Raw genomic sequence first — 12,106 nt, 5'->3', positions numbered from 1 at the left:
CCATTGTCTGATTTTTCTCTCTTCCTTAGCAGCTGGAGGAGGACATCCAGGCAGTTCCCATCTGGTAATCAGTAAGGCGGGGGGGTGGGTTGGGTGGGGTGGGGGGTGTTGTTGGTGGTGGGGGGTGACTTTGCAGGCATTGCACCAGTGGGCCTGGGGTGCTCTCAGCAAGGAGGCAGGGTTCCTGGCACAGCCTTAGCTGTTGCTGGGACCTGAGGAGGCACTGGCAGGATGGGAATCCACTAGGTGCCACTTGCCCCCTTTGCAGGGGCACCCACAGAGCACCAGTGGCCTCAGGATGTCCCAAGTCTTCTCGGCCCGATATCCTGGCTGCTCTGGCACGCTATGGGGGAAGCCAGAAATGGCCGAGAGGCAGGTGGGGAGCGGGAGGCTGAACCAGGGCAAAGATCTGGTTCTTAGCTCAAGTCAATTAGGGTTGCAGCCCAGATTCTAAAACGCCAGCCTCCAGGGCAGAGAAAGAAATGAACACAGGGTTTTAGGGACCGGAGCAGGTGGTCAGCCCCCGCAGGGGTTGAATGGGACCCTGCGTACCATGGACCTACTCACCCACCCATGACAGGCACCTAAAACAGTTCACCCGGGATCTGGCAAACAGCCAGTCCTGCCTTCAGGGCAGAAGTCTAGTTACCTTGTACTGAAAATCTTGATCAATAGCTCCCCCCCCGGCCCCCCTCCCCCCGCCCCCGCCCACAGTACCAGGGTGTGGGAGACAGGGCAGACAGCAACAATGACAAACAAGAAAGGGAGCCCTAGACATTTTCACCGCAAAACAAATGGGCAGAGGACACAGGTTATTGGAGAACATGCCAGTCTGCATTAAAGGTCACATCATGATGGCTTTCATCATCCCTTCTGGATTGAGGCGGGGGTAGGGGTCTGCTGGGGGAGGCAGGTCCCAAGAGGACTTCTGTCCCCTTCCCCAGCCTGCCACAACGCGACACTTCACACGGGCTCTGGAAGGGAGAGGAGCCTCCGCGGGCCACAGCGGCATTCCCATTGGCACGTGGATGGTGGTGGCAGTGGGGATAGAGGAGGGCTGGGCAGGCGGAGTGTGTGAGTGAGGAGCAGAGAGGCCAGGGCTGCAGCCAGCAGAATTCAAGTGTTCAGATGGTGGCAAGACACGTGGCAGAGGGGACATCCCGCTGCTGATTAATGGGGATGCTGTGAAGGGCGCAGGAGATCTCATGGCTGAGAAAGGTGCACATGTGTGCTGCATGCTGGGGGGGGGTGGTTCAAGAGGTGGGGTTGGGGAGGTGGAGATGCAGGGGTGGGAGGGTGAGAGCATGCTGCTCTGCCTCTTCTTTTATTGTACATGCTGGTCCTAGAAAGTCCCTTCAAGGACCTCTGTGGTCACCTGTCAAGGTCACACAGCATATTTTCTAACTTTTTCTCTTTTGTCCAAAGATTATTTCTGGGTGACCCTGGGGTGGGGATGTGAGGCTGGGAATTCTCATCTGATGAGCAATCGCTGCTATGAAAACAGCTCCCTAAGCTCCAAACCTCCTTGGGGAATTTCGGAGAGCAGGAAGCTTTTGAGCCAGCTGCCTTGGAATGAAGTGCCATGTCCTGCATCCCCTGCCATGTTCTGCAGGTGGAAAGGGCCAATGTAGAAGCCGAGAATGTCCTGCCTGGAGTGGGACTGGGCCCCGCGGGGCCAGAACTGCTGCCGCTTAGGTGGGACGCGCTTGGGAGTGGGTCCTAAATGTCTTCCCTCCCATCCTGCCCCCTCCCTTCACTTGCTTAACTATATCCCCGGCCTTTCTATGCTCTTCCAGACTTTTCCATGGTGAACTACCTAAAGAAGAGGAACCCAAGGAAGGGAGGGTCTCGTAGTGTCTCCTGGGACTTGAGCAAATAGGATGAACCCTTGAGGGTTCCTAGCATCCTCATCTTGGACCGCCCTGGGGTTCTGGGGGTGTCACTGGGGCAGAGATCCCAGATCTATCTTGGAAGAACAATCAGGGTACCCCTCCTCTACTTCGGTTCTAGAACTTCTCATTCTGTCCTGTGTTTCTAAGGAGGCCCAGCTGTCCTCTGCCAAATTGTGAGATGCTGCTGTGGAGAGGGATGTGGGGCCAACTCAGGCATCTTGTTCCAATGTCTGGCCAGCGCTTATCCGACTAACTGCAGGGTGTGCGGGAGGAGAAGTCACAGTCCTCAGGACTGTCCAGAGAACCCACTTCCCTTTGTTTTCTTCCTGGTGGCAGGCTCGTCGAGGAGCAGCTCTGCAAGGAGGGCCCGCTGCAGCTAAGGCTGGCCTTGGGTGGGGGGATGGTGCACATGAAGAGGATGCCTTTCAAAGCATCTGCAGGAGGAAGCCAAGAAAACATCCTGGCCAACTTTGCATGCAAGAGGGGGATGAGGCGGGAGCCCCCAAGGTCCAGCCGAGGCAGGGTGACCCTTGGTGTCTACAGAGGGAAGAGAAGGGAAGTGGAGACCAGATGGTGGGAGCAGGAGCGTGGAGGGCAGCCGGAGAGGCACGCAGGCACAGACTGCACACGTGGGGAAGCCTAGACTGGCCATGCAGGCGAGGAGGGTGATGCCATACCAATGGGCACGGGGCATCCAGTCCGTCCAGCCCTGGTAACCCCGGCTCCCCTTTCTCTCCTTTAAAACCTCGGTGTCCCTGTTCACAAAACCAACCACGATGATTATTGAGGTCAAGGCTGGGCCAGCTCCGATGGTGGAGTGGAGAGGCCCTGTCCTACCCAGGCCAGGATGCAGGACCCTCGAGGCATCTACAAGTGAGCCCCCAATCCCCGTCTATTCTCTTCTCCCTAGTTCAGCCTCTGGGCTCTCCTCGGCTTCTCGGGAGAGTGGAGCGTTGGGATGTGTGCATCCAGCCCTCTCTCCAATTAGAGGCTCACTTGGAGCAAAAGAACTTCCATTTGAGAGGATCATCATTTCAGGACCTCCAGAGGGGTGGAGGAGACACTTGAGAAGCCCGGCAGATGTGCTACAAATCATTCCCCATGGGCTGGCTTGGGAAGGCTTCCTGGGGGTGTCTGTCTACTGATATCAGTCTGCAGCTGTATAGGTTTTAGCCGAATGGCTGGTGGGTGTTGGGAGGCCGTGGCAAAAAGCCCCCTCTCTGGCTTCGTTCTGCCCAGTTAGGGGCATGGGTGGCCCTCAGGAGAAGCTCCCCCTGATGTCCTGCATCCTGACCATGTGGGGATTCAGATGGCTTGAACTGCTGGCCACATAGGTGGCCACAAAACAAGGAAGGCAAATTTTGGGGTGAGGGGGGATTTCATAAAGGCCACCCTGGCATCCTGGAGCTAAGAGCCAAGGCCTGCTCCCCAATCCCTCTCCTCCTGGTGTCTCCATTTCCACACATCAATTGTGCGGTATCTTCAAAGGGAAGGGATCTAGCGGGAATCACGTGCAGCTGTGGTTTGTGGGTAACACCCACAGCAGCAGAATTTCCCCCGCCATATGAACAGATAGGTTTTGGTGGGCATCAGGGAGTCATTTGGTTTTCATCTTAGGGTATTTGCCTTCTTTGTTTCCAGCTTGCAAACCTCAAGGAAACACCCAGAACAACCACGTGATAGAAGGAAACATACCAATGGACAGGGGGCATCTAATCCAGGCGCTCCTTGGTCTCCCTTATCCCCCTTAGGCCCTCTAGAGCCTTTCTTCCCCCTTTCCCCCTGTAAATAATGGTTTAGTCCAAGAAAAAAAAAATAACATCAAAACTTTAGGATCATTCATGTGTTAAGGATAGAGACAGAAAGAGAAAAAAAGAAATGAAAGAGGGAAAAATAGATTCTCAATCAGGATATTCTCTCCAATAGGATTAGGGGTCAGTTCCCATCCTACCCCTCCAAGAACCTGAGAATTTGACGAAGGCAGCTGGGGAGGGGGCCGGGAGCAGTAGGACTGAGCTGGTGGAGGGACAAAAGGCCGGTGGATGATACTGGTGGCCAGTTTTGTTAATTCTGAGCCCCGAGTGCATCTACAATAAAAAGGGGGACCCCCTTCCCTCTCTCTGAGGGTCCATTTTCTCGGCCGTGCCCTCGGCATGTAGAAGTTCCTCGGCCAGGGATCAAACCCACACCACAGCAGCAATCCAAGCCCCTGCAGGGACAAAGCTGGATCCTTAACCTGCCGCGACACAAGAGAACTCTTGAGGGTCCATTTGTGAAAGGCTCTGGCCTGACCCAGTTGGTTTTCATCCCTTTGATATTCTATTAGGAAGCGAGGTGATTTTGCTTAGAGCCCTGGGGTGTGTGTGTGCATGGGTATGTGAGCAGGGCATGTGGGCGTGTGCACATATATGGTTGTGCATGTGGGTCTGTGAGCTTGTGTGTGTGTATACATGTGGGTGCTTATATGTGGAGGTATAAGTGCACGTGTGTATGTGTGTGTCCAGAGTTTTTAGGTGGCACAGCTGGGAACCAGGCATTGGCAATTGCAGGGAATTGCAGTTCCTGGTTCTCAGCTGGGTTCTTCCATTTTACATGTGTCCCTCCTGGTCTGAAGTCACGAGCAGCTATTTGTCTACAGATATGCGGGTCCAAGGATTTCATTTGTTTCTGGAAATCTTCGTTAAACATCTTTCTTTTTCTTTCTCTCTCTCTCTCTCTCTCTTTCTCTCTCTCTCTCTCTCAGGGCCGCACTCTCAGCATATGGCAGTTCCCAGGCTAGGGGTCAAATTGGAGCCACAGCTGCCAGCCACAGCCACAGCCACAGCCACAGCAACGCGGGATCCAAGCTGCGTCTGTGACCTACACCATAGCTCATGGCAATGCCAGATCCCCAATCCACTGAGTGAGGCCAGGGATCGAACTCACATTCTCACGGATACTCGTCAGAATCATTTCCTCTGCACTACAAAGGGAGCTCCCAAAAGCTTCATTAAATAGCTTTCTAAATTGAACCCTACTTTGTATGTGTCAGGGTCACTGTTCATTTAAAGAAGGGCCATGGGGAATTCTTTGCAATAGATTTGAATTTGGGTTTTCATATGTTGGGTTTCCTTAATAGGGGCCAAGTGTGGCCCTGGGGGGTCTTCCTGGGAACTCCCCTCCTCTCTGGAAATACAGGTCGTCTAATGCTTGGGAGCTTCCACCGTGTTACTCAGGTGTGATGAGACCTTTTGGGTTGGGCGCCCTGATTAGGGCAAAGGCTTGGAGCCAGAGCGGGATTTGCCTCTTGTTGGCCATGTGATTTTGGGAACTTAACCTCTCTGAGCCTCGTTTCTTCATCTGTAAAATGTGGATAATCACGCCTTCCTCAAAACTTTGTGGTGAGGTCTTTGTGCACATTTAGTGCTTAATACTGGTGTATGGTACGCACTCAATGATAGCTGCTTCCTTATGGCAGCAGTAATGATGGTTACTCCCTATCAGCCTGTGTAGGAGCCCAGAGGTGGTCTGGTGTGTCTGCCGTGTTCCTGCAGTGGAAGGCTGCAGGGGTCCTCAGAGGGAGGCAGTTGATAAGAATACTTCTGATGCTCCTCCAGGACTTTGGAAATGACCCACTTTTTTTTTCCTTTCCTTTTTAGGGCCATACCTGTGGCATAGGGAAGTTCCCAGGCTAGGGGGTTGAATCGGAGCTGCAGCTGCTGACCTATGCTACAGCCACAGCAACGCAAGATCTGAGCCATGTCTGTGTCCTACATCACAGGTCACGGCCATGCTGGATCCTTAACCCACTGAGCGAGGCCATGGATTGAACCCCCATCTTCATGGATATTAGTTGGGTTCTTAACCCGCTGGCCCACAACGGGAACTCCAGAAATGACCCACTTCTTGATCCAGAGGTTGCCTGCAATTGCCAATGCCTGGTTCTAAGTGAGTTTTCTAAAAGGCAAATGCTTACTTAGAAAATGAAATGTGTTGAAGAGGAAACATATAGATGCATATTCGGTGCCATCGCATTGGGTCTAAGCTACGCCCACCAATGAGGAAATCACAGCCCCATTAATCTGCCGACAGTGGACAAGCAAAACCACTAGTTGTCTGGAGGGAGGAGGCCTGGGGAAACCTTCTCAGGAATGTGGGCCCTTATTCTCTTTGGGTCAGGCCGGTGCAAAAGCGAGCACGGTCCCCTGCGTTCAGAGGGGGAGTGACGCTTCCGAGGACAATGGGCTCGCAGGTGCTGATGATGTGCCTGTGGGGACTAGGGGATGGACTGTTACTTCAAGAGTAACTTCGCTCGCATCCTCCCTGTTCCCATCCCCCAGAGAGTGACATGAAAGGGGGCTCTGGCTCAAAGAAAGGGGCTTCTAGCTGGTACCAGAGAGGGACAAAGAGAGTAAAGCAGTAGAGGTTTCTTAACAACATAAATGAATGGACAAAACTGATTATGGAGGAAATAAATTGAAGCTAGGGGAGTGGGAAGGAAAGGATGAGGGCTTTGGGATTATTATAATGGGCAAAGGTTTCTAGAGGGAGAAGCATCGATGGAGGAAAGGAAGGAAGAAGCAGGCCTAGGCCGAGAGCAGAGGAGGGAGAGGTAAGGAGGCCAGGAAGCAAGACACACAGGCATAAGCATGCGTGCACGCACACACACACAGATGCACACACGTGCACGCGCCCATGCTCACACACACGCACCTGATGGCACATCTCAGAGAGTGACAGTAGCCTCACTGCATGCCCTCAGACCTTTCAGTTGGCTGGCTTGCAGGCAGCTCCACAGTAGCACCCAATTTTTCTGATGCCCAAATTTCCAAATTCATACCACCCTTTATCCTTTGATGGACCCTTTTTTTTTCTTTTTTTGTTTTGTTTTGTTTTTTAGGGCTGTACCTGGGGCATATGGAAGTTCCTGGGCTAGGGGCCGAATCAGAGCTACAGCTGCCAGCTACAGCCACAGCCACAGTAATGTCAGATCCAAGCCGAGTCTGTGACCTACGCCACAGCTTGTGGCAACACCGGATCCTTAACCCGCTGAGTGAGGCCTGGGATTGAACCCACTTCCTCATGGATACTGGTCAGGTTTGTTACCTCTGAGCTACAACAGGAACTCTTTGATGGACCTTTTCATCCTAAAATTGGCTCCTGTGCCAAACACACAGAGCTAGCTCTTAAGGGACAAGGAGAATGCCCCCAGTGACAAGGACAGACTCTCCTGGCATGTGTGTCCCCTTAGACAACTGCCTGTCTTGGGCTCTGGGCCTTGCCCACAACCATGAGGACCTTCTCCTTCCATGAGTGGGAAAGAGGCCACAAGACTGTCCTCTGGCGGCCCTCAGAGAAGCATCATTTTAAGGCTGTGTCTCCATTCACTGGAAGACAGGATAACAGAAAGTGGTCCACTAGGCCAAGCCTTTCTGATAAGGTCCCCCAGGTGGAACGTGGGACAAATTTTGAGAGCCCCCCCCTTACACACCTGGTGGGTATGGGGGCTTTGAACATCATCAGCTTCACCTCCACAAGCAACAACGAAACTGCCAATCAGAATGACGTCCAAGCACTTCTGGGTTTTGACCTTGACCAAAGCGTCAACATTCTGAGCTTCCAAGCACCAGAAAAAACTGATCACGGTAAAGCGCTGACTCTGCTTGGACCTTTCTGCATTAGCAAGCCCTCATCTCTGCCCTCAAAAGTCCTGTTACGGCTGTTGGTATAAAGAGGTCTGAAAGAGGACGTGAGGTATAAGGGGACTTTCTTTCTTCTTCTTTTTTTTTTTGCTTTTTAGGGCTGTACCTGTGGCATATGGAAGTTCCCAGGCTAGGGGTTGAATGGGAATTGTAGCTGCCAACCTACACCATAACCACAGCAATGCAGGATCCAAGCTGCGCCTTCGACCTACACCACAGCTCACGGCAACGCCAGATCCTTAACCCGTTGAGGGAGGCCAGGGGTTGAACTCGCAATCTCATGGATACTAGTCGGATTCATTTCCATTGAGCCATGATGGGAACTCCGGGGGCACTTTTCTAAGACATTCTGGCAAAATGAGAGTCAGAGCTCTTGGGTGGAAGAACAGGCTGGTCCTTGATTTGGAAACCTGCCCTTTGGAATTCGTCGATTGGCTTTTTTCGGTGCACTCAAAGGAAAGCATGCAACTTGCCCATTTTCTGGACTTGACTTTTACCCAGTGACATATTGCTCATTTAGAGGTGGGAAGGGGGAAGTGGAGAAGAAATATTTTCCCACCAAATCATGGGGCCTCAATGGCTCATTCAATGACCTTGGTCCTTTAAGCATCAGAGCCACCAGCCTCCCACCTCCCCTCCATCTGTGACAAGGGCATTTGCCTGCCCTGCCTCCCCCTCTAGGGCAACACAGTCACTGCCACTCGCCATTGGAAGGACTGGTTTTGCAGCCCTCAAATGGCCCGGTGCCTCGAGCCAACTGAAAGTCTTAAGAAATAGGTTTAAGAAGAGTTATGAATATAACCAAAAAAACCAGAACACTTTAGCAATTAATTAGACAGGAGGTTAGTATGCCAAATGGAGAGGTGGAATGACCAATTATTTTAGTGGCCCAAATGCTTGGATGTCGCAGTAATGAAGGTGGGCTTCCCAGGCTGGCACATTTCTGGAAGTAATGTCTGCTTTTTTGGTTTTGTTTTGTTTTTTGTCCTTTTAAGGCTGCACCTGCGGCACATGGAAGTTCCCAGGCTAAGGGTCTAATCGGAGCTGGCCTACATAAGCCACAGCCACAGCAACACCAGATCCGAGCCACGTCTGCGACCTACACCACAGCTCATGGCAACTCTGGATCCTTAACCCACTAAGTGAGGCCAGGGATTGAACCTACATCCCCATGGATCCTAGTCAGGTTCATTAACCACTGCGCCACAAGGGAACTCCTGGAAGTAGGTCTGTTTATTCTAGTGGTTTCTAGACTTGAGCTTCCCATGCACAGTCTGCTGGGGGTGGCTCGGCCTGCTCCATCTTGTTCATGGAATATATGGGACAAACGGATTGCTCTTGACCAGCTGCCAGAAGGGAGGACTTAGGAACGTGGAAGTGTTCAACTGAAGAGACTGGCACTGATGCCCATTATAAACGTACAGCTGCTGGCACGTCAATTCAGGAACACGGCTGTTGGTGCTCCACATCAGCTGGAAGACCTGGGTTCTGGAAGCCACCTGCTCTAACTCTCAAGGGAACTCAGAACATGTTATCATAGTTCCGGGCCTTGTTTATTCATTTGTTCTTCCCACTCCTCCTCTACCTCGAAGCTCCTTGGCTATTATTCCCCCTAGAAGATGCTCTCCGGCTCCCAGGGGACGTGCAAGCCACTGAGAACCTCTGTGATGAGGCAGAGGATGGGACGTTTTAGAAAAGACACAAAGGTCATCCCTTGGTGCCTGCTGGGCCCAAGGTGTCAGGTGCTATGTGCCCTCAGGTGGCTGTGGGTGCCATGGACATCAGTAACTGTGTCCCATGGAAGATGGGAGAAAACGAAGGGTGAGCAGGGGCCTGAGAAGGCACAATTTGTATCAGTCCTGCTGACTCTTTCCAAGAGCAGTAATGGCTGGAATAGTTTTTAAGAGGTTTGGCTGCATATACCAGCTGTCTGCTTGTTCTTGGAACCCGGATTGATTTTTCTCTCTCACCAGTGGCCTGAGATGCTGAGTGACACTAAGGGTTGGAAGGCTAGGACCCAGCAACAACAGGTATAAAAATATCACTTAGGGGCCCGTCATCCGGGCAGCGTGGAGAGAGCCTGGCATGTGCCTCCTGTGACCTGATGGCCATCTAATCTGATGGCCGCCCTGGGATTCGGCCTCCCCTTTCCATGTGGAAACTTTTATGTGCTTCAGTTTCAGGATTAGGTCCCAGGCTCCCTGTGTGCCAAAGATTAAGCCCCTTGCCATAAAGCCTTTTAACTTAGCCTGATTTATCAGGAAAAATTGTATTTCCATGTTGCATCACGAATCCCCAGTTGGTCATTCCACCTCACCAGAAAGACAGCAGTAGCCAGAGCCAAGGGCGAGACTGCAGACTTACCCGGTTTCCTTTGTCCCCGGGTGGTCCATGTAAACCCTGCAGTAAATCAGAGAAGCCAAGACACCTTAATGAGAAAGCCCAGGCTGCCCAGACACCTTCCTTCCAGGCTCATAAAGCTCTTCCCTGGTGCCTCATTCACCAGAGACAGGTTTAATCACCCCCATTTTACAGAAGGGGGACAAAGGAGAACCCTGCTCAAGGGCCTTGACCTGGAGACAGAGAATGAGTTATGGGTAAAGTAAAGCCTGATAGTTCTGGTTTTCTCCTTCTGAGCCAATGCCCTGGCCTGTGGCTGAGTTCTAGTTGGCTCAGGCCAAGGACACAGTCTAGGCACAGACTCCTCCCCTCTCCTGGAAGGGCAGGTGTTCGTGTGACTCTTGCGCCAACTTCTGGCTGGAAGAATGATTCCAGAGCTCCTGAGCCCCTCTTTTCAAGGTGCAGGCTGCTCCCCTTGTCTTTAGCTGGGAATTGGGCTCAAGGCAAAGACTGGCCAGAGGTGCCTACTTGGCCAAAGCTCAGCCGGGCATGGAACCCACGAACAATGGTACGACCTTCAAGAAACCAAAGTCCTAGCTCTCGTGGGCAGCCAACGTCTATAACCAAGCATGGAGAAATCTGCAAATGGACAGCCAGTCCCCTGGGAAAGCTGCCTGGCTCAGGAAGCCTCTCCTGGATTGATTAGTGACATGAACTTGACTCTGTCTCTCCTTGAGGGCAGGGGCCATAGCACATTCATCTGTGAGGTCCCCGCTGCACTGAACACAGAGGCCTGTGGTAGAAGGCGCTCATCTGTGTTTGCTAAACATCCCGGCTGATGGTCCACACGGCTGAGGCTCTGGCTCCCTAACAGGGGCTGGAGGGTCCTTGGGTTTGCCCCGGTCAGTGCCCAGCAGGGAAGCTCTAGAGAGTGGGCCAGCGGGTGCTGGCTGCTTCCTCTGTCAGAGAAATGAAAAGTCTCGCTTGGTCCTAGAGTTTTTTGCCCCAGGCTCTGGGTCCTGTTTTGACAGTGCTTCTGTCGAGGGACAGGGGTAGGTGGAGAGGAACCACTGAGCCCATGAAACTTACAGGAAGCCCTGCTGCTCCCGTTGGTCCTGTCATTCCAGGGTCACCTTTGCTGCCCTGAAAACAGGAGAAGGGACACATGAGTCTTCCTCGACGTGGTAACAACCTTCCGTGAATCATTTTTTGTTTTCATATGAAACCTGGGAACACTTTCCAGTCTCTTTGAAGAAAGAGCCCCAGGAAGCAAAGGCTGGGTGGACGGGGGTGGTGACTGCTATGGACTCTGCCCTGAGGAGGGGGCTGGGAGCCCCTCACCCTCCCTCCACAGGGCCTGCTCCCAGGCCCCCAGGAAGGACTGGGCAGGGTCCGGGGGTGTTGGCTGAAGCAGGGAAGGTGAGCGAGGAGCAGGACCCGGGCATGGACCCCGGAGGTGGGGAAAGAAGGGAAGAGAAAGAGAGCTGTGATTTCTCTCTGATGCTGCAATTGTCACCCCCTCCCAGCTGTCGTCATGGTCCCCCAAATGTCTGGTGAGCTCTGAGATGCCCAAGTATCTCTCCAGCAGCTCCCCAGACTCCCGTCCCCCAACCGCATGGCTGAGCACGAGAGGGACAGCACCTTCTTCAGGGCAGGGTCAGCAAGGTGGGCAGACTAGGTGGGCAGGGTCAGCAAGGTGGGCAGACTAGGTCGGGGTAGGGGGTGGAGAGCCAGTCCTGCAGTGGAGAGCCCAGCAGATGCCGACTCAGGGGTCCAGCGCCCCAGCCAGCTCTCTGGCGATCTCAGGCCCCGAGGGTGTGGGAGAGCTGGGAAGAGCTGGTGCAGGAGCTTTCCTGCCTCCACCCAGCACATTCCCACCACACTGGCTGGGGTTCGGGGAGACATGACCAAGGGAGCCAGCCTGACACACTCATCTCCTGGCTGCTTGATGGCTCCCAGGAGTTCTAACCCCAGCTGGCACTCTGTTCCATGCTGTCTCCCTAAATCACTGCAGACATTAGGTGTGTCTGGGGACAGCAGGGCCTGGGGCCTTGCCAATCACCTCTGACTGATGCCAGGTGACCGGAAGCTGAGTGGAGGATGGCAGGAGAACAGTCGCTTCCCCAGCCTCTGCCCACTTGTAGCCACAACATGAGCCCCCAGGCCTGTCTGCTCCCCCACGGACTGGGAGGG

General features: G+C 53.2%; 1 protein-coding gene across 14 annotated transcripts in view; it reads right to left on the bottom strand.

The window, feature by feature from the left end:
* Positions 1–12,106, bottom strand: part of COL13A1 (collagen type XIII alpha 1 chain) — a 166,314-nt gene that overhangs the window by 2,780 nt on the left and 151,428 nt on the right. For 13 of the 14 annotated variants that reach the window (XM_013990414.2, XM_013990419.2, XM_013990417.2 and 10 more), the window contains 3 exons: positions 11,003–11,056; positions 9,938–9,973; positions 3,588–3,674 (listed from right to left, as the gene is read on the bottom strand). In XM_013990414.2, the coding sequence (XP_013845868.2) occupies positions 3,588–3,674; positions 9,938–9,973; positions 11,003–11,056 (177 nt within the window). Of the gene's footprint in view, positions 1–2,569; positions 2,648–3,587; positions 3,675–9,937; positions 9,974–11,002; positions 11,057–12,106 lie in introns of all 14 variants that reach the window. The other variant, XM_013990416.2, reaches the window with a different exon arrangement.

Source organism: Sus scrofa, chromosome 14, assembly GCF_000003025.6.
Source record: "Sus scrofa isolate TJ Tabasco breed Duroc chromosome 14, Sscrofa11.1, whole genome shotgun sequence".
In the NCBI taxonomy this organism is placed as follows: domain Eukaryota; kingdom Metazoa; phylum Chordata; class Mammalia; order Artiodactyla; family Suidae; genus Sus; species Sus scrofa.
This window is presented reverse-complemented; position numbering and strand designations above follow the sequence as displayed.